General features: G+C 46.9%; 1 protein-coding gene across 2 annotated transcripts in view; it reads left to right on the top strand.

Annotated features, from left to right (window-relative positions):
• The first annotated feature begins 631 nt into the window (after positions 1-631).
• Positions 632-22,915, top strand: part of LOC141174109 (catalase-like) — a 33,313-nt gene continuing 11,029 nt past the window's right edge. For both annotated transcript variants that reach the window (XM_073658777.1, XM_073658778.1), the window contains exons 1-2: positions 632-725; positions 22,526-22,694. In XM_073658777.1, the coding sequence (XP_073514878.1) occupies positions 669-725; positions 22,526-22,694 (226 nt within the window). In that variant the 5' untranslated portion in view covers positions 632-668. The remainder of the gene's footprint in view (positions 726-22,525; positions 22,695-22,915) is intronic.

Genomic DNA, 22,915 nt, shown 5'->3' with positions numbered 1-22,915 from the left:
AAAAGTACAAGGCGTTAAAAAAAACATGAGTTTTAATTCGGGCTTTGAAGTATGTGCAGATGACTTCTTTTAAAATCAATAGGGCGCAGTCAGACAGCCATATAAATCGGACTGAGATCGGACCACTATGGACGGACTGGCCGACGAGTCTCCAGACCTGAGCGTGACAGCTTCATATATTTCTATGCAGCTGTTACGCTTGGGTAAGGAAAGCCGCCGGCCAGTCCGAGCTCTGAGGTCCGATCTTGGTCAGATTTATAGGGCCCTCTGACTGCGCCCTAAGACAGACCATCAACTGCTTTAATTCAGCATTGCCCATTAGGGTGTATACTCTCCCAGGAGGACTTTTTGACAATATAGGTATCCCTAGAGTCTTATGTATCATGCAACTTTTCCATGTGAATACAGCTGTATGGACTCTCTGTGCCGCTGACTTTGTTGATGCCCGCTTGCACCATACTGGTAATGTTGGCTCGGGAGTCAGGGTGGATGTGGTGCTCGATCTATCAGGGTGCAGGCATCCTCCTTGTTTTATAATGCCATACTGTATAATTAGGAGGTTTATTACCTGCAATGTTTTACATACCTGAGCTGGAGGGAGGTGTACGTGTCACCAGTACTATATAAATGTCACACTCATTAACTTCAGAGAACACACATTTGTCATCATGGCTGGACGATGTCTGTATAGTGCTCAGTTCCAGAAGGAAGCCCAGGGTGCTCAGGTAATCACGTTCATTTTCTAAACGTTTTTAAATCAGAATGTTAGGAGTATTTTTTTTTACAGGTAAGTGAACTGCTTTTAATGAAACCTCTCCAAAAAACCACCCTCAAAAATGACCATCTCTGATCCAGACCAGAACTTTCGATGATATATTTTGGAATCCCTATCCATACAGGTCCTCCTAAAGAGATGACCACCCCTGATCTAGAATAGATCTTTTGATGGTACATTTAGGAATCTTTATCTATACTGGAACATCTTCTGTTACATGAGCTGACCACCCCTGATCTAGACCAGGTGTTTCGATGTTATGCTATCCATACTGAAACTCTTCTGTTAGATGAGATGACCACCCCTGATCAAGACCAGAATTGGAATCTCTATCCATATTGGACCTTCTCTGATCTAGACCAGATCTTTTGATTGCACATGTTGGAATCCCTATCCATACTGAACCTCTTACAACATATGAAATGACCACCTCTCATCTATACCAGATTTTTCTATGATGAATTTTGGAATTCCTATCCATACTCGACCTTTTCTATGAGTTGACCACCTCTGCTCTAAACAAGATGTTTCGATTAAATATTTTGGAATCCCCTCCATGCTGGACCTCTTCTTTAAGAAGACCACCACCGATCTAGACCTGATGTTTTAATGATATATTTTGAAATCCTATCCATACTGGAGCTCTTTTTTTGAGACGACCACCACTGATCTAGACCTGAACTTTTGATGATACATCTTGGAAACCACAGCCATATTGATCCTTTTCCATGGGATGACCACCAATGATCTAGACCTGATCTTTCAATACTACATCTTGATATCACTATCCATATTGGACCTCTTTTATGAGATGACCTGTTCTTTTGATGACAAATTTTGGAATCCCATCCATACTAGACTTCTTCTATGAGATAACCAACCACCACTGCTCTAGACCTGAACTTTTGATGATACATCTTTGAATCCATATTCATATCGATCCTTTTGTATGAGATGACCACCAGTGATCTAGACCAGATATTTTGATGATATATTTCGGAAAATGATCCATTCTAGACCACATATTTCGATCATACATTTTTGGAATCCTGATTTGTATTGTATCTGGATTTTGGAGATGACCTCCCTGGTAGTATTACTTATAATTCTAAAATATATACAGGTGAAATAGCCTTCTAAAATCATGGCAAAAAAACGGAGAGGTGGTCCTCCAGGGAAGAAGGTTACTGTATGTAAGATATAATGGAAATGATATTCATCTATCTGTACATGGTCAGGGTGGTCTTCTAAAAGAGGTGGTCTTTCAGTGAGGTTTAACTTTGTTTTATTTAAAGGAACCAATCAATGGCGAATTTCTACTGGTTGCTAAACCTCGATTTAGACTACTAGGTCTTCTAGGTCATTGGTAGTTGTATCTCTGAGAGTTTTGTGTGGGGGTCATCTTTATGGACTATGTACAGTAGTTTGATATTCCAATCCAATAATTTAGTGCTGACTCTAGAGATTCTCAGTAGGAAATATTGTAGAACAGTGATGGTGTCCAATATGGCAAAGGAAGAAAAGACTACTTGTGGTCTCCACTGTACATCTGACATTAGGATGATTCCCTTTTTTTTTGTCAACTACCATCACTGCAATGGATGATGATCGCAAAACAAAAATTTGCAACAGTGCATGATCCATTGGCACAGGTCTTATGGGGGTTGCATCGCATTGCATGTTCACCATGCTTTCAAGAGACTAAGAGCCTAGACATGACCATATCCACAGCGCTGGATTCAGGTTGCTTGGAGATCCAATCCCACCTCTGGGATTTGGACCTGAACCCCTAGTGTAGCATACGTGGGGCTGTCTACACTGGGCCGCTCCTTTAGGATTTAGTTCCATACATGCATGGCCCCCGATCAACCTCTGTATTGGTGGATAGGATCATTGAATAGCCATCGGGGAGGACTGGTAGTGAAGACCTACTAGGTCCCCTACGTATTTGACTATCCCCAATTGTAAGACATGCCAACAATTATCATCTCCTTTCCTGACTGCGTAGACCTAGATCAGCCGCCATGATTCGGCAATGACTAATTCCCTGTGCAAATAGGACGCGCTGTGTACGGACCGGACCGCCGTGTAATTAAAGGGCAATGTCATCACCCAGCGTCAGTCTTAGACATCATATTGTCATGCACGAAAAATATTTTCTTTTTGCTTGGAAACATTTAATTACTACTAGTGTTAGATATCTGACGAGGGCGATCTCCTGCATCACGTGCCTTACAGCTGCCCCATCACCTGATCGGGTGCCAAAATCACTATTTTTTTAAGAGAATATGATAATAATAATAATGCTGGTAATAGATGGGAAAAGTTACTCCTGAACAACATTCAGGAGGCTCTTGGTAAAAGAAACATACATGGAAAGATCCACAATATGGAGAAAAGTATGTGCCCCCCACATCCACCTCCGGGGGCTTCTCTGTCCTCATCTACATCCATAGACATTAATATGGAGGAAAGTATGTGCCCCCCACATCCACCTCCGGGGGCTTCTCTGTCCTCATCTACATCCATAGACATTAATATGGAGGAAAGTATGTGCCCCCCACATCCACCTCCGGGGGCTTCTCTGTCCTCATCTACATCCATAGACATTAATATGGAGGAAAGTATGTGCCCCCCACATCCACCTCCGGGGGCTTCTCTGTCCTCATCTACATCCATAGACATTAATATGGAGGAAAGTATGTGCCCCCCACATCCACCTCCGGGGGCTTCTCTGTCCTCATCTACATCCATAGACATTAATATGGAGGAAAGTATGTGCCCCCCACATCCACCTCCGGGGGCTTCTCTGTCCTCATCTACATCCATAGACATTAATATGGAGAAAAGTATGTGCCCCCCACATCCACCTCCGGGGGCTTCTCTGTCCTCATCTACATCCATAGACATTAATATAGAGAAAAGTATGTGCCCCCCCACATCCACCTCCGGGGGCTTCTCTGTCCTCATCTACATCCATAGACATTAATATAGAGAAAAGTATGTGCCCCTCCACATCCACCTCCGGGGGCTTCTCTGTCCTCATCTACATCCATAGACATTAATATGGAGGAAAGTATGTGCCCCCCACATCCACCTCCGGGGGCTTCTCTGTCCTCATCTACATCCATAGACATTAATATAGAGAAAAGTATGTGCCCCCCCACATCCACCTCCGGGGGCTTCTCTGTCCTCATCTATATCCATAGACATTAATATGGAGGAAAGTATGTGCCCCCCACATCCACCTCCGGGGGCTTCTCTGTCCTCATCTACATCCATAGACATTAATATAGAGAAAAGTATGTGCACCCCCCACATCCACCTCCAGGGGCTTCTCTGTCCTCACCTACATCCATAGACATTAATATGGAGGAAAGTATGTGCCCCCCACATCCACCTCCGGGGGCTTCTCTGTCCTCATCTACATCCATAGACATTAATATGGAGGAAAGTATGTGCCCCCCACATCCACCTCCGGGGGCTTCTCTGTCCTCATCTACATCCATAGACATTAATATGGAGGAAAGTATGTGCCCCCCACATCCACCTCCGGGGGCTTCTCTGTCCTCATCTACATCCACAGACATTAATATGGAGAAAGTATGTGCCCCCCACATCCACCTCCGGGGGCTTCTCTGTCCTCATCTACATCCATAGACATTAATATAGAGAAAAGTATGTGCCCCCCCACATCCACCTCCGGGGCTTCTCTGTCCTCATCTACATCCACAGACATTAATATGGAGGAAAGTATGTGCCCCCCCACATCCACCTCCGGGGGCTTCTCTGTCCTCATCTACATCCATAGACATTAATATGGAGAAAAGTATGTGCCCCCCACATCCACCTCCGGGGGCTTCTCTGTCCTCATCTACATCCATAGACATTAATATGGAGAAAAGTATGTGCCCCCCACATCCACCTTCGGGGGCTTCTCTGTCCTCATCTACATCCACAGACATTAATATGGAGAAAAGTATGTGCCCCCCACATCCACCTCCGGGGGCTTCTCTGTCCTCATCTATATCCATAGACGTTAATATGGAGTTGCCCCTCTGCATATATTACGGCTCTCGCTCTTCTGAGAAGGATTTCTACAAGATTTTGGAGGCGTCTATGGGAATTATTGCCCATTTATGGGGTCAGACCCTGATGTTGGGGTGAGGCCGGGCTCACAGTCTCCATTATAGGATGGGGTCGGGGTCCGGAATCTGTCATGTTCCTCTCTCCATGTCTATATGGACCTTGTTGGACCTTGTGCACCGGGAGCAGTCATGGGGAACAAAGAAGGGCGAACCCTAAACTGAAGCTACAATTGTCCGCAATGTCTTGTGCTGAAGATGAAGATTTCCCATCACTGGAGCTGAGGGTCCGCGGCCCCCCCCCCTGATAACAACCCATAGCATCATCCTCCTCCACCATCGGTACAGGGGGCACAATGCAGTCAGGGGGTAACGTCCTCCTGGAATCACCAAACCCAGACACCTCCATCAGATGCAGATAGAGAAGTGCGATCCATCACTGCACAGAACACGTCTCCTCCAGAGTCCAGTGGTGGCGGCTTTACACCACTCTATCCAACGCTCGGCATTGTGCTTGGTGATGTACGGCTGCAGGCAGCTGCTCGGCTATGAAACTCCCGGTGGGGGGCGCAGTGCTTGTGCTGATACCAGAGGAGGTCTGGACTCTGCAGTTATGGGGTCAGCAGAGCAATGGGGACTTTTCTGCCCTCTGCTCCTCAGCACTCGGCCCCCCGCTCTGTAACATTACGCGGTCTCCACTTTGTGGCTGAGTTTCTGCGGTTCCTTCCACTTCCCAATAATATCACTCACAGGTGATGGGGGAAGATTCAGGAGGAAGAAATGTCATGGACGGACTTGTTACCCCGGTGGCTCCTATTACAGGACCGCGCTGGTATCAGGGAGCGCTGCACCACCGCCGATCTGTCACATGGTAATAACAGCAGACGGCATGGCGGGGGGCCGGAGGTTATACACCAGGGGGCTGGACGTTATACACCAGGGGGCTGGAGGTTATACACCAGGGGGCCGGAGGTTATACACCAGGGGGCCGGAGGTTATACACTGGGGGTGATAGGACTAATTGAGAAACCTGAATTCAGTGATCAAGACGTGAGCCCCAATAGTTTTGTCCATATAGTGCATATTCTAAGAGGGCATTGCCTTTTAATATGGACATATATCAGTGTCATTAATTATTCATCATGTCCTGAATTTACTCTAAAATTAGTATTTTTATTCAATATTTTTGTAAGCCATTTTCATATTTTTATGAACAATTTTTGCTTCTGAAGTGTCACATTTTGGCCACAATAATAGGCAGTAGTCAGCCAACCCTACCATTAATGAGAATGATTTTCAGCATTTTGCAATGTTCGGAGACATTTATAACCTCACCCAGGATTCCTAGAAATGCCTCCAGGCCGGGGAATGATGCAGCAGATAAGTATTTATATACTACTGTTTTATGTGGAAGGTCTCATAGCTGCGGCATGTCAGAATACCACATGTATAGAGGTTAATCATTGTATAATGGACAGTTCTGCAAGTTTATTATATACTTTGTGCTTAAATTCTTCATGATCTTCATCTTTTCATGACATAATAGTATGATAAAAACGGAAAATGTCTTAGTGGCACTGGGAGCCAGTACTTACTGATCATGATGGCGATCACAATAGGTGATGTCACAGCTCACCTCCTCCCCCTGTACAGAGAATGATAACACCTCTATATACAGTAGATAACACAGGATCCACCATTCACAATAGGTGATGTCACAGCTCACCTCCTCCCCCTCCTGTACGACTGATATCACCTCTATATACAGCTGATAACACAGGACCCACCATTGACAATAGGTAATGTCACAGCTCACCTCATCCTCCTCCTGTACAATGACTGATAACACCTCTATATACAGTAGATAGCACAGGATCCACCTGTGTCACCCCAGGCCTGGATGCCACAAACAATAATCTGTGTCTGAGAGCAGGAGGGAGGTTCCCTGGTTAGGGACCATTAGCATGCAGCACCTCCTGTCCCAGGCCAGTAGGGGGAGCTGGCTGCCCTATAAAAGCTGGAACTGGGGCAGGGTTAGAGAGACCAGAACCCACTTCTGAAGGGACCAGAAGGGTTCTCAGAGAAGAGGGACAGGTCAGCAGCAGCTGAGGAGTCCGTGAGGCAGAGGAGAAGCTGCGATCCAGGGACAGAGGCGACGAGAGCTGGTCCTGGCTGAGAGAACCACACAACCGGACATTGGGGTCCGAGGTGTCAGGGTTGTAAGCCCAGCAGCAGAGAACCAACCAGCGAGGGATTTCATGTCCCTTGGCCTAATAAGCCTGGAGGCTCCGCCACACAGAGGGACCAGTACAGCGAGGAGAAAGCAAAAGGTACACAAGGCCTGAGTCGCAAGCCATACAGGCGAAGTACACGGCCAGCTCAGGGACGTGGGCTATTACACCACGAAGAGGGGGATAGTCAGAAAGAGCATAGAGAGAACGGTAGGCCTACACACTCACCCTGACCAGTGGGGCTCGCCCGAATGCTCTCAGACACCCAGGCCCATTCCTACCCGGTACCACTGTTGGGTCATTAACCCCTTAATAACATCTGACGTACTAATACGCGTCTGTGCCCTGGGACTTAAGAGCCAGACCCGTATTAGTACGTCATCGCGATCGCGCGCGCACACAGGCTGTGCGGGCGCGATCGCCGCCGGGTGTCAGCTGATTGTCACAGCTGACACCCGGTACTATGTGCAGGGAGCGGTCCTGCACCGTTCCCAGCACATTAACCCCCGCGATGCTGCGATCGAAGTCGATCGCGGCATTGCGGGGGCAAGGGGAGGTGATCGCCGATACTCACCTCCTCTTCCGGCTTCCAGCGCAGTCTGCAAAGGCTTCCCGGGTGTTGCCATGACGACCCGATGTCGTCATGACAACATCCGGGTCACCAGAGAGCAGGAAGATTGCTTGGACATGCGCAGTGCATCTCCAAGCAATCTTCACACTGTGCACTTCTGACAGCCTTCATGGCATAGGGATGGTGCTCCATCCCTATGCTATGCAGGCGATCAGAAAAAAAAAAGTGAAAGTCCCAGAGTGGGACAAAGTAATAAAGTGTATAAACTGTGTGAAAGTGGAAAAAAAAAAATAAAATGTGCAAAAATATTATAAAAAAATAAAAAAAATAATACACCAAAAATAAAAATATAATGTACCCATCAATAAATATTATTATAAAAAAAATAAAAAAAAACAATAAAAGTACACATATTTGGTATCGCCGCGTCCGGAACAACCTGACCTATAAAACTGTCCCACTAGTTAACCCCTTCAGTGAACACGGTAAAAAAAAAAAAAAAAAACGAAGCAAAAAACAATGCTTTATCACCATACCGCCAAACAAAAAGTGGAATAACACGCGATCAAAAAGACGCATATAACTAAAAATGATACCGCTGAAAACGTCATCTCGTCCCGCAAAAAACAAGCCGCCATACAGCTCCATCAGCCGAAAAATAAAAAAGTTATAGCTCTCAGAATAAAGCGATACTAAAAAATATTTTTTTCTATAAAATAGCTTTTATTGTGTATAAGCGCCAAAACATAGAAAAATGATACAAATGTGGTACCGCTGTAAACGTACTTGACGCGCCCCTGGGCCTGTGTCGCGCTGCGTTGCGCACGCGGGAGCTTACCCGGAGCCGGATCTGTTTAGGGTTGTAGTCTCGTGGCGGTGACCCGGTCCGTGCCCAGGGAGTCAAACTGGACGGCAGTCTGTTAGCGGTAGAAAATGGTTGATGACTACGCCACCCGTTGAATGCAGCCAGGGGGCTGCTGCTGCAGGGCAGACCGCTGAGGCCGGTGGAAGGATGGTGCAGCGTGATAGTATAACCCCCAACGGGAGGGGTATGGCCTCAGGGCAGCCGACGTGGATGATGGGGGTAGCAGGAACCACTCAGAGACGGTATGGTAGCGTTCAGGGTCTTTACTGGTAACAACGATAGACCCTCCCGGAGTACTTGCTAGCGAACGGGGCCTGGTCAGTCCTTGAGCAGATGGGATCTCCCCTGGCCAGGCGTAGTTGTAGGCCTCCCAAGCTGACTGTACTCTTCTGGCTACCTTGCTAGAAGCTGATGTAAGTAGCCCACGTCCCTGAGTGTACCGTGTGGTGCTCACCCGTATGGCCGGTGACTCGGGCTTCTGGGCCAGGGGACCTGAAATCCCCTGCCTGACGGATTCTGCTGCTGGGTAGAAGTTAGTCCCCACAGCCTCGGACTCCGGGTCCGGTAAAGAATCTTCTTAGTCAGGGCGAGCTCTTTAGCTGCCAGCCCCTGACTCCTTGTGACTCTGCTGCTTCCTATGCTGCTCTTGTCTCTACTCTTCCTGGACTCACTAACCCTGCCTCAGCCCCGGGTTTATACAGGGGAAGTTCTTCCCCTCCCAAGGCTGGGCAGGAGGTGTGGCATGCACAGGATCCCTGACCAAAGGACCTCCCACCTGCTCTCAGACGTAATATCTCTATCACTGTGACAACCAGACCCCTGGGGTGTCACATACTGACCCGAAGAATAAAGCTACCTCATCAATTTTACCACACGCGGAACAGAATAAAAAAAAACCAAAAAAAAACAATTCCTGAATTGTTGGTTTTTGTTTATTCTGCCTCCCAAAAATCGGAATAGAAAGCGATCAAAAAATGTCACGTGCCTGAAAATGGCACCAATAACAACGTCAAGTCATCCCGCAAAAAAACGAGCCGTCACATGACTGTCTGCCAAAATCTGGAAAAATTATAGCTCTCAAAATATGGCGATGCAAAAACTAGATTTTACAAAAAATGCGTCTTTTAGTGTGTGACAGCTGTCAGTCATAAAAACCCCATATGATTCTGGCATTGCTGTAATCACACCGACCCGAAGAATAAAGTCGTCTAATCACTTATACCGCACAAGGAACGGCGTCAAAAATAAACTCTTGGGTTAGGATTGGGCTAGGGTTAGGGCTGGGTTTGGGGCTAGGGTTGTGCTGGGGCTAGGGTTGTGCTGGGGCTAGGGTTGTGCTAGGGTTAGGGCTGGGGTTGGGATTTTTTTCAAAAGTAAGAAAAAAAGATGACGATATGGCGACTAGTGTTGAGAGCAAGTGCTCGCTACTTGAGTTTGCATCGGGTGCTCTGGTATGCATTGAGTATCGTGGGTATTTGAGTGACATGCTCGAGTCTCTGCCCCATATGCTTCGCGGCCAAAAAACTTTACGGGGATTGCCTGCCATGCACGAGCGATCCCCGCATGTTTTTTTTTGGGTGTCTAATAACCGTGAAACATGCGGAGCAGGGACTCGAGCATGTCACTCGAGCACACGCTGTACATGGTGCATACCTGAGTACCCGATGCAAACTCAAGTAGCGAGCACTTGCGCTCAAGAATAATGACAACTTATTCAATATGATGACCTAATGTAAACAAATTCTGTGCCGTACCTCTGGGTTCAAAATGTTCACTATACACCTTAATAAAATCCTTGAGGGGTATAGTTTGGACACTTGTGGGGGAGCTCCACTGTTTAGGCACATCACGGGCTCTCCAAACGCGACATGGTGTCCGCTAACAAATTGAATGGAAAATCGGCTCAAATTGTTAGCGGACGCCATGTTGCGTTTGGAGAGCCCCTGTGTGCCCAAACATTGGAGCTCCCCCACAAGTGACCCCATTTTGGAAACTAGACCCCCCAAGGCACCTATCTAGATGCATAGTGAGCACTTGGAATCCCCAGGTGCTTCACAAATTGATTCGTAATAATGAAAAAGTGAAAAAAAAAACACTTTTTCATTTTTATGAATCAATTTGTGAAGCACCTGGGGTTCCAAGTGCTCACTATGAATCTAGATAGGTGCCTTGGGGGGTTTAGTTTCCAAAATGGGGTCACTTGTGGGGGAGCTCCAATGTTTGGGCACACAGGGACTCTCCAAATGCAACATGATATCCGCTAACAAATTGTCGGCTCAAATTGTTAGCGGATATCATGTTGCATATCCCTGTGTGCCCAAACATTGGAGCTCCCCCACAAGTGACCCCATTTTGGAAACTAGACCCCCCAAGGCACCTACCTAGATGCATAGTGAGCACTTGGAACCCCTAGGTGCTTCACAAATTGATTCGTAAAAATGAAAAAGTGTTTTTTTTTTCACTTTTTCATTATTACGAATCAATTTGTGAAGCACCTGGGGGTTCCAAGTGCTCACTATGCATCTTCCATTCAATTTGTTAGCGGATACCATGTTGCATTTAGAGAGTCCCTGTGTGCCCAAACATTGGAGCTCCCCCACAAGTGACCCCATTTTGGAAACTAGACCCCCCAAGGCACCTATCTAGATGCATAGTGAGCAGTTGGAACCCCCAGGTGCTTCACAAATTGATTCGTAACAATGAAAAAGTGTTTTTTTTCACTTTTTCATTTTTACGAATCAATTTGTGAAGCACCTGGGGTTGCAACTGCTCACTATGCATCTAGATAGGTGCCTTGGGGGGGTCTAGTTTCCAAAATGGGGTCACTTGTGGGGGAGCTCCAATGTTTGGGCACACAGGGGCTCTCTAAACCCAACATGGTGTCCGCTAATTATTCAAGCAAATTTTACAATCAAAAAGTCAAATGGCGCGCCTTCCCTTCCGAGCCCTACAGTGCGCCCAAACAGTGTTTTTTCCCCAAATATTGGGTATCTGCGTGCCCAGGGGAAATTGCACAACAAATTTTGCAGTCCATTTTTTCTTGTTACCCCTGTGAAAATAAAAAGAATTGGGTCTAAAGTAACATTTTTGTGAAAAAAGTTAAATGTTCATTTTTTTCTTCCACATTCAAAAAATTCCTATGAAGCACCTGAAGGGTTAATAAAGTTCTTGAATGTGGTTTTGAGCACCTTGAGGGGTGCAGTTTTTAGAATGGTGTCACTTTTGGGTATTTTCTGTCATAAAGACCTCTCAAAGTGACTTCAAATGTGATGTGGTCCCTAAAAAAATGGTTTTGTAAATTTTGTTGGAAAAATGAGAAATCGCTGGTCAACTTTTAACCCTTATAGCTCCCTAACAAAAAAAAATTTTGGTTCCAAAATTGTGCTGATGTAAAGTAGACATGTGGGAAATGTTATTTATTAACTCTTTTGTGTGACATATCGCTCTGATTTCAGGGCCTAAAAATTCAAATTTTGAAAATTGCAAAATTTTCAAAATTTTCGCCAAATTTCCATTTTTTTCACAAATAAACGCAAGTGATATCGAAGAAATTTTTCCACAATCATGAAGTACAATATGTCATGAAAAAACAATCTCAGAATCAGGGGGATCCGTTGAAGCGTTCCAGAGTAATTACCTCATAAAGTGACAGTGGTCAGAATTGTAAAAATTGGCCTGGTCATTAAGGTGCAAACCACCCGCGGTGCTTAAGGGGTTAATAATACCTACAATAAAGACCCTGGACTGTTTGAAGTGGACTCTGTAATCTTACTATTGCGGCCTGCACTATCACCCCCAGCATCCACCTACACTGCCCTGAGGCTACACTCTTCCCGTGGGGAGTTATCCTACCTCTGTGCTGCACACCAACACCAGCCTCAGCGGTCTGCCTCGCAGCGGCGGTTATCCCTGACCGCAATCCACGGGTGGCGTAGTCGGACATTCAAAACACTGATAAATAGACTGCCACAATTTGGTCTGACCACCCTGAGCCACGGGATCTGGTTGCCACTACTACCCCCAGCATCGTACAGAAGCCCGGTTCCGGGTATCCCACGGCCCAGGGGGTGAGTCACACCATTCACAATAGGTGATGTCACAGCTCACCTCCTCCTCCTCCTGTACAATAACTGATAACACCTCTATATACAGTAGATAACACAGAATCCACCATTCACAATAGGCGATGTCACAGCTCACCTCCTCCTCCTGTACAGAGAATAACACCTCTATATACAGCAGATAACACAGGACCCACCATTTACAATAGGCGATGACACAGCTCACCTCCTCTGCCTTCTGTACGAAGGCTTCAGTATAAAATATAGAGTCTGAGTTAGTCTATTGCTGTTAATGCACATGTAGATTTCCTGAACCAAGAGGAAGTTGGTTATTTTTTTATTTTAATACAGATTATGATATGAAAAAAAAAAAACATTGACAAAAACCTGATTTAAATAATAGGCCATTTCCTGATGACACATTCCATTTAGAAGTGCAGTAAATCCTCTTAAAATTATATAAGAAAGACAAGCCGCCCACAAAAAAATAAAGAATAAATATGATTACTTTTAATCATAAAAACCAAATAAATACACGTTATACACTGCTCAAAAAAATAAAGGGAGCACTCAGATAACCCATCCTAGATCTGAATGAATGAAATCTTCTCATTGAATACTTTGTTCTGTACAAAGTTGAATGTGCGGACAACAAAATCACACAAACATCATCAATGGAAATCACATTTATTAACCAATGGAGGCCTGGATTTGGAGTCACCCCCAAAATTAAAGTGGAAAAATACACTACAGGCTGATCCAACTTTGATGTAATGTCCTTAAAACAAGTCAAAATGAGGCTCAGTATTGTGTGTGGCCTCCACGTGCCTGTATGACCTCCCTACAACGTCTGGGCATGCTCCTGATGAGGCTGAGTATTGTGTGTGGCCTCCACGTGCCTGTATGACCTCATTACAATGCCTGGGCATGCTCCTGATGAGGCTGAGTATTGTGTGTGGCCTCCACGTGCCTGTATGACCTCCCTACAACTCCTGGGCATGCTCCTAATGAGGCTCAGTATTGTGTGTGGCCTCCACGTGCCTGTATGACCTCCCTACAACGCCTGGGCATGCTCCTGATGAGGCTGAGTATTGTGTGTGGCCTCCACGTGCCTGTATGACCTCCCTACAACTCCTGGGCATGCTCCTAATGAGGCTCAGTATTGTGTGTGGCCTCCACGTGCCTGTATGACCTCCCTACAACGCCTGGGCATGCTCCTGATGAGGCTGAGTATTGTGTGTGGCCTCCACGTGCCTGTATGACCTCCCTACAACTCCTGGGCATGCTCCTAATGAGGCTCAGTATTGTGTGTGGCCTCCACGTGCCTGTATGACCTCATTACAACGCCTGGGCATGCTCCTGATGAGGCTGAGTATTGTGTGTGGCCTCCACGTGCCTGTATGACCTCATTACAACGCCTGGGCATGCTCCTGATGAGGCTGAGTATTGTGTGTGGCCTCCACGTGCCTGTATGACCTCTCTACAACGCCTGGGCATGCTCCTGATGAGGCTGAGTATTGTGTGTGGCCTCCACGTGCCTGTATGACCTCTCTACAACGCCTGGGCATGCTCCTGATGAGGCTCAGTATTGTGTGTGGCCTCCACGTGCCTGTATGACCTCCCTACAACGCATGGGCATGCTCCTGATGAGGCTCAGTATTGTGTGTGGCCTCCACGTGCCTGTATGACCTCCCTACAACGCCTGGGCATGCTCCTGATGAGGCTGAGTATTGTGTGTGGCCTCCACGTGTCTGTATGACCTCCCTACAACGCCTGGGCATGCTCCTGATGAGGCTCAGTATTGTGTGTGGCCTCCACGTGCCTGTATGACCTCTCTACAACGCCTGGGCATGCTCCTGATGAGGCTGAGTATTGTGTGTGGCCTCCACGTGCCTGTATGACCTCCCTACAACGCCTGGGCATGCTCCTGATGAGGCTGAGTATTGTGTGTGGCCTCCACGTGCCTGTATGACCTCTCTACAACGCCTGTGCATGCTCCTGATGAGGCTCAGTATTGTGTGTGGCCTCCACGTGCCTGTATGACCTCCCTACAACGCCTGGACATGCTCCTGATGAGGCTGAGTATTGTGTGTGGCCTCCACGTGCCTGTATGACCTCTCTACAACGCCTGGGCATGCTCCTGATGAGGCTGAGTATTGTGTGTGGCCTCCACGTGCCTGTATGACCTCCCTACAACGCCTGGGCATGCTCCTGATGAGGTTGAGTATTGTGTGTGGCCTCCACGTGCCTGTATGACCTCTCTACAACGCCTGGGCATGCTCCTGATGAGGCTCAGTATTGTGTGTGGCCTCCACGTGCCTGTATGACCTCCCTACAACGCCTGGGCATGCTCCTGATGAGGCTGAGTATTGTGTGTGGCCTCCACGTGCCTGTATGACCTCCCTACAACGCCTGGGCATGCCCCTGATGAGGCTGAGTATTGTGTGTGGCCTCCACGTGCCTGTATGACCTCCCTACAATGCCTGGGCATGCTCCTGATGAGGCTGAATATTGTGTGTGGCCTCCACGTGCCTGTATGACCTCCCTACAACGCCTGGGCATGCTCCTGATGAGGCTGAGTATTGTTTGTGGCCTCCACGTGCCTGTATGACCTCCCTACAACGCCTGGGCATGCTCCTGATGAGGCTGAGTATTGTGTGTGGCCTCCACGTGCCTGTATGACCTACAATGCCTGGGTATGCTCCTGATGAGGTTGCGGATGGTCTCCTGTGGGATCTCCTCCCAGACCTGGACTAAAGCATCCGCCAACTCCTGGACAGTCTGTGGTGCAACGTGACGTTGGTGGAAGGAGCGAGACATGATGTCCTAGATGTGCTCAATGGGATGCAGGTCTGGGGAACGGGCGGGCCAGTCCATAGCTTCAATGCCTTCATCTTGCAGGAACTGCTGACACACTCCAGCCACATGAGGTCTGGCATTGTCCTGCATTAGGAGGAACCCAGGGCCAACCGCACCAGCATATGGTCTCACAAGGGGTCTGAGGATCTCATCTCAATACCTAATGGCAGTCAGGCTATCTCTGGCGAGCACATGGAGGGCTGTGCGGCCCTCCAAGAAATGCCACCCCACACCATTACTGACCCACTGCCAAACCGGTCATGATGAAGGATGTTGCAGGCAGCAGATCGCTCTCCACGGCGTCTCCAGACTCTGTCACGTCTGTCACATGTGCTCAGTGTGAACCTGCTTTCATCTGTGAAGAGCACAGGGCGCCATTGGCCACTTTGCCAATCCTGGTGTTCTGTGGCAAATGCCAAGCGTCCTGCACGGTGTTGAGCTGTGAGTGTTAGAACCCTCCTGTTTGTTTTTTCCATCTTGTGTTTTGCGGTCACGTGACCATCTGCCTTTATATTCCAGCTCCGCCCTTTTGACTGTGTTGGATTTCAGTGTTTGACTGTTTCTCTAGCCTGGTGCTTTGGTGCCTTTCTCTGTCAGTTCGCTTGATCCTTCTGGGACCTCTAGTACCTTTTTGTCAGTTTGTCTTTTTGTGTTCTGCAACAACTTCTTTGTTTAGGAGGTGTCCCATTTTTGTCCCAGTCCTTAGTTCTTTTAGGGACCCCTCCCCTTATGCTATAAGTCTTCGTTCAGAGTAGCCGAGGACTAAGGTGGGTCTGTTCGTTAGGAACAGGCAGCCCGCTACATAGTAGGGATTCAGCTTGGTCTTACTGTAGGGACAGCTTTCTCCTGTCTTTCCTTAGTACTTGTTGCAGATCATAACAGTAAGTCCAGCCAAAAAAAAAACTAAAAGGAAAGAAATTCGGGGATCAGTATGGTTTCCGTCCAGGATTTGGCTTAACGCCTGCAGGGATTGTCTCTGGAGGTGGCCGAGCTACAGCAACACGTGAGTAGCTGTTCCTGGAGCTACTCTTCCCAAGAGTCGTTTATTTAATCTGACTATCCCTGAAAGAAAGGCCTTGGAGGAATACATAGAGAGTAGCCTGGCTGCTGGTCACATTAGACCTTCTAAGTCACCTGTGGCAGTTGGATCTTTCTTTGTTAAAAAAAAAGGACGGCGGTTTACGACCATGTCTGGATTTTCGTGAAATTAATAAGATTACCGTACGCAATCCCTACCCATTGCCGTTAATTCCTGACTTGTTTAACCAGTTAGTGGGGGCCAAGTGGTTCTCTAAGATTGGGGGGCATACAATTTGTTACGAGTGAAGGAGGGTGATGAATGGAAAACTGCTTTTAACATTCCGGTAGGTCATTTTGAGAATCTGGTGATGCCTTTTGGTCTTACCAATGCACCTGCATTTTTTCAGAACCTTATTAATGACATCCTGAGACCTTTGATTGGTAAGAATGTGGTTGTGTATTTGGATGACATTTTGATAATTCACTCTTTGCTAAGCTGGAGAAATGTGAGTTCGCTGTGCAGAGAATTAGTTTTTTGGGCTACATTGTCTCCAGCGAGGGCTTTGAGATGGACCCTCTGAAGGTTCAAGCTGTACAGGAATGGCCTAGGCCTATTGGTTTGAAATCTATACAGAGATTTTTGGGTTTTGCCAATTATTACAGGAAATTCATTAAGAATTTTTCTGTAATTGTTAAACCTCTAACCGATCTCACCAGGAAAGGTGTGAATACGGCCCAGTGGACTACTGAGGCCATTGAAGCGTTTGAGTATCTCAAAGAGAGGTTCAGTTCTGCCCCTATCCTTATGCAGCCTGATGAGACCAAACCTTTTTTGGTCGAGGTTGATGCTTCATCGATGGGGGTCGGAGCAGTTTTGTCTCAGGAGAGCAGGGATGGAGTACATCCTTGTGCATTCTTTTTGAAAATTTTTTCAGAAACCGAACTGAATTATGATGTTGGAAATCGGGAGTTGCTGGCTATTAAACTCGCGTTTGAACATTAGCGTCATTTTTTGGAAGGCGCTAGATTTCCTTTTCAGGTTTTTACAGATCATAAGAATTTGATGTATCTGGATGCTGCCAAGCGCTTGAATGCCCGTCAAGCTAGGTGGGCACTTTTTTTTTCTCGGTTTCATTTTTCTGTTACCTATATCCCTGGTACTAAGAATGTTAAAGCCGATGCTTTATCTCGCAGCTTCTCTCCTACGGTCGGTGCCGAGGAGGAGGAGAGCATTTTACAGAAAGGAGTTGTGGTGGCGGCATTGGACTCCGTTTTGGAGGATGGGATTCTGAAAGCTCAAGATGATGCCCCATCTAACACTCCCCATGGGAGGTTGTTCGTGCCTAGAACCTTTAGGAAAGATTTGTTTGTGGAGTGTCATGAGTCTCGGTTGGCAGGTCATCCAGGAATTTCTGAGACTAAGAGACTTATCAGTCGCAGTTTTTGGTGGCCTGGATGGCAGAAGGAAGTCATCAAGTGGGTGCGTCAATGTACTGTGCGTGCTAGGTCAAAGGCTTCACATACTCCTGCTGCGGGGTTGCTTTGCCCTCTGGAGGTTCCTAGTGCGCCTTGGACGCATCTCTCTGTGGATTTTATTACTGATCTTCCTGTGTCTGAGGGTTTTACTGTCATCTGGGTAGTCGTGGACCGTTTTAGTAAGATGTGTCATTTGGTTCCATTGGTTAAGTTGCCCTGCGCCGAGACACTTGCTAAGGCGTTTGTTAAGGAGATTGTCAGGCTCCATGGCGTTCCCACGGATATTGTTTCTGATGGAGGACCTCAGTTTGTGGCTCGCTTTTGGCGTGCTTTTTGTGACAGGTTGGGAGTCCATTTGTCATTTTCGTCTGGTTATCATCCTGAGTCTAATGGACAGACAGAAAGAAAGAACCAGGATGTTGAACAGTTTTTGCGTTGTTTTGTGGCGGACAATCAAGAGGGGTGGTCTGAGTTTCTGCCTCTCACAGAATTTGCTCTTAACAATCATACATCCTCCTCTGCTGGGTGTTCTCCTTTTTTTTGTTTACTGGGAGACATCCGTCTTTTGGTTCGTTCTCCAAATTGGGGTCGGCGGTGCCGGAGGAGGAGAATTTTTCCAGTGATTTGGAGAGAGTTTGGACTAATGTACGTTGTAACCTGCAAGAGGCTAACAAGAAGTCCAAGAAGTATTTTGACAGGAAACGTAAGGATGTTTTGTTTACTGTAGGTGACATGGTTTGGTTGTCCTCGAAGAACCTGCGGTTGAGGATTCCCTCTAAAAAACTGGGTCCTAAGTTTGTGGGTCCATTTAAAGTGTTTCAGGTTGTTAACCCGTCTGCTGTTAGGTTGGATGTCCGTACCTCCTGGAAGATTAATCCTGTGTTTCATGTTTCCTTGTTGAAAAAGGCTGACGTATCTGATAGGGACGCCACTGTCACAGTTCCTCCTGTGGTGGAAGACGGCGAATATGAAATTTCTTGTATCTTGAATTCTAGATGGCATAGAGGGAGATTACAGTATCTTGTCTCCTGGAAGGGTTTCGGTCCCAAAGACAACTCCTGGGTAAGGACAGATGATGTCTCTGCTTCTAGGCTTGTTAAAGCTTTCCACAAGAGATTTCCGGATAGGCCTGGGCCTGGAGGAGCCGGAGGATCCTCATAAAAGAGGGGGTACTGTTAGAACCCTCCTGTTTGTTTTTTCCATCTTGTGTTTTGCGGTCATGTGACCATCTGCCTTTATATTCCAGCTCCGCCCTTTTGGCTGTGCTGGACTTCAGTGTTTGACTGTTTCTCTAGCCAGGTGCTTCGGTGCCTTTCTCTGTCAGTTCGCTTGGTCCTTCTGGGACCTCTAGTACTTTTTTGTCAGTTTGTCTTTTTGTGTTCTGCAACAACTTCTCTATTTAGGACGTGTCCCATTTTTGTCCCAGTCCTTAGTCCTCCACTTATGCTATAGGTCTTCGTTCAGACTAGCCGAGGACTAAGGCGAGTCTGTTCGCTAGGAACAGTCAGCCCGCTACATCGTAGGGATTCAGCTTAGTCTTACTGTAGGGACAGCTTTCCCCTGTCTTTCCTTAGTACTTGTCGCAGATCATAACAGTGAGCACAACCCCCATCTGTGGATGTCGGGCCCTCATATCACCCTCATGGAGTCGGCTTCTAACCGTTTGTGCGGACACATGCACATTTGTGGCCTGCTGGAGGTCATTTTGCAGGGCTCTGGTAGTGCTCCTCCTGTTCCTCATTGCACAAAGGTGGAGGTAGCGGTCCTGCTGCTGGGTTGTTGCCCTCCTGAGGCCTCCTCCACGTCTCCTGGTGTACTGACCTGTCTCCTGGTAGCGCATCCAGCCTCTGGACACTACGCTGACAGACACAGCAAACCTTCTTGCCACAGCTCGCATTGATGTGCCATCCTGGATGAGCTGCACTACCTGAGCAACTTCTGTGGGTTGTAGAGTCCGTCTCATACTACCACGAGTGTGAAAGCACAACCAACATTGAAAAGTGACCAAAACATCAGCTCAGAAAGCATTGGTACTGAGATGTGGTCTGTGGTCCCCACCTGCAGAACCACTCCTTTATTGAGGGTGTCTTGATAATTGCCAATAATTTCCATCTATTGTCTATTCCATTTGCACAACAGCATGTGAAATTGATTGTCAATCAGTGTTGCTTCCTAAGTGGACAGTTTGATTTCACAGAAGTTTGATTTACTTGGAGTTATATTCTGTTGTTTGAGTGTTCCCTTTATTTTTTTGAGCAGTGTATATCCTTTTAATCTTTACTACTTATAAAATATGTTTAAAGCATAAAATTAGTGAAACTGCTGAAAAGTTAAAAATAGAAAAAAAGCTAAATTGAATTTTTTACATATTCCGCTTGAAAAAAAAGACATTTTTTTTTACAATAAGAAATAAGCCCAGAAATGCAAAAACAAGACCTCACACAACAACGACAGAGAAAAACTACAAAAATGAAATTATGATTGTCAGAAGACACAGAGACAAAAACAGAAAAAAAAGCTGCTTCCTGAAGGGCTGCGTCCTTCCCTAAGAGGTGAAATAATAATGCCTTGCATTGTTCTGATGGGTCTGGTTGTTAAATATTCTATTCATTTTAGTAGCAAACACCCAGAGATAATTGTGGATGATTGACTTTACTAGCTGATTCACAAACATTCATTGTTCGGTGTATGGACGCCCTGAAGGGGTTTTTATGATTGCAACATTGATGGCCTTAGTGTGAACAGTGGCCAAGGGTTCGCGCACCATTTCGCCCCCTCGATCAGTGTGCCTCATACCTCCCCTTAGCATGTCTGACAGCAAGCGAGCTCTGCCTGAGTTGAGTCCTTTCCCCTCCATGTCTGCACGGACACTGCAGGAGCCCAACTGGGTTGCCCCGTCTCCTGTCTGCAACCCTCACTCCTGTCTGTGACCCCCTCTCCTGTCTGCGGCCCCCCTCTCCTGTCTGCAGCCCCAATCTCCTGTCTACGGCCCCAGTCTCCTGTCTGCGGCCCCAGTCTCCTGTCTGCGGCCCCCTCTCCTGTCTGCGGCCCCAGTCTCCTGTCTGCAGCCCCAGTCTCCTGTTTGCGGCCCTCTCTCCTGTCTGCGGCCCCCTCTCCTGTCTGCAGCCCTCACTCCTGTCTGTAGCCCCGTCTCCTGTCTGCAGCCCCCTTCTGTCTGCAGCCTCCGTCTCCTGCCTACAGCCCCCGCCTCCTGCCTACAGCCCCCGTCTTCTGTCTGCAGCCCCCAACTCCTGTCTGCAGCCCCCTCTCCCTAAGCAGAGCGGCCATAGATATGTTCAGGATCCGGCCCTGGACTTGTGAGGCGCTGAGCAGCGTCCGGCCGCCTCCTCCCTGTACAAACTGCACAAATCTCCTGCTGCCTCTATCACTGCAGGAGCCCACAAGATCCAGCAATGTCCGACCTCCCCTGCTGCTCACAGGCTGAAGCTCCTCTTTGGCGGGAGGAAGCAGGTCAGCGAGAGGTGCGTGGTGTCTGCTGTGCTGCAGCCGCCGGGCGGCACCTCTACACATTTGGGTCTGTGTACATGTTGAGTATTTTGTGTGCGGATATTTTTGCACCATTTCTGGATCTCTTGGCAGGAAAACACAGCCTCAAAAAAAGTTGCGTTTTTCATTGAATTCAATGGGTGAAAAAATGCACAGAGAATTGACATACAGCAAATTATTTTCTGCACCAAATCTGCAAGTAAAAAAATAAGCAAAGTGCATGACACTTCAGGTTTCTCATTCACTTTGCTGGCATCAAGAAACCTTTCAGGTTTTGCTAGCAAATCCGCAACGTGTGCACACAGCCTTAAAGCTATGTTCACATGTTGCGTTTTTTTTAATGCAAATTTTAAGCTGCGTTTTAAAGTACCAGCAAAGTCTATGAGATTTCAGAAATCTCATGCACACACCTTGGTTTTTTTTTTAATGTTTTGTCAAAAAAAAAATGCAGCAAGTGACTTCTTTCAGCGTTTGTGCAGCGTTTTTTCCCCATAGAAAACAATGGGTAAGTGCAAAAAACACAACAACAAAAAAGCAGGTATCAAGTCTTGCTGTGTTTTCGGTCCAAAACTTGAGGAAGTTGAATCATTAGCTTTTTTTTTTTTTTATATGCACTAAACTTTATTAGCATGCACAAGAGACACATGTACCCTAACAAAAATGCAGTAAAAACGCATCAAATCCTGCTTTTTTGATGTTGCCTCTTTATCGCCAAGACAGCAGGTTTTGACTGTGGAAAAAAAAATGCAGCAAAAAACGCAACATGTGACTAAGGCCTTAGACACAGTACCAACTGCAGCCTCTTAAGCAGTAGATGGCTGGGCGGCCAACTGCATGGCTACCGGCCTGGGGGGCATGTGCCCCTCTGCCCCTTCTGCCTCTGTCGGTGGTGGCCGTCTGAGGTCTTGGTGGACCCTCATTGATCATAACGGTGACCACAAATCCTATTCCACCATGTTGTGAGTTATCCATAGTGATGTCACCATGGCGGGTCCACAATTGCCCTCAATGTGTAATAGACTTCTATGATTTGCTGTGGAAATGTCCAGTTATTTTATTCTCTGTCTCTCTATAGCCCGAGCTGATGACCACGGCCAATGGGGATCCCATTGGAAACAAGACCACGTCACTGACCGCGGGCCCTCGAGGGCCAGTTCTTCTTCAGGATGCAATATTCATTGAAGAAATGTCTCACTTTGTCAGGGAGCGTATTCCAGAGAGGGTGGTGCACGCTCGCGGCGCCGGTAAGAAAGTCTAGCAGAATGGTGTAATAATAATAAAAAAAAAAATCTAAAATTTACATTTGCTTACTTTTTTTATACTGTTTTCCTATGTACAGATATAAGATGGTCGGCACTGCTATGTATAGCACAAGCGATCAGACAATCGCAGTTTCAAAGTTCCCTAAGGGGACTTTTAACCCTTTTATGACATGGTACGTATTAGTACGCCCCACATCATAATC

Source organism: Phyllobates terribilis, unplaced genomic scaffold (assembly GCF_046119375.1).
Source record: "Phyllobates terribilis strain yellow unplaced genomic scaffold, ASM4611937v1 Scaffold_13__5_contigs__length_258822181, whole genome shotgun sequence".
Taxonomy (NCBI): Eukaryota; Metazoa; Chordata; class Amphibia; order Anura; family Dendrobatidae; genus Phyllobates; species Phyllobates terribilis.
This window is presented reverse-complemented; position numbering and strand designations above follow the sequence as displayed.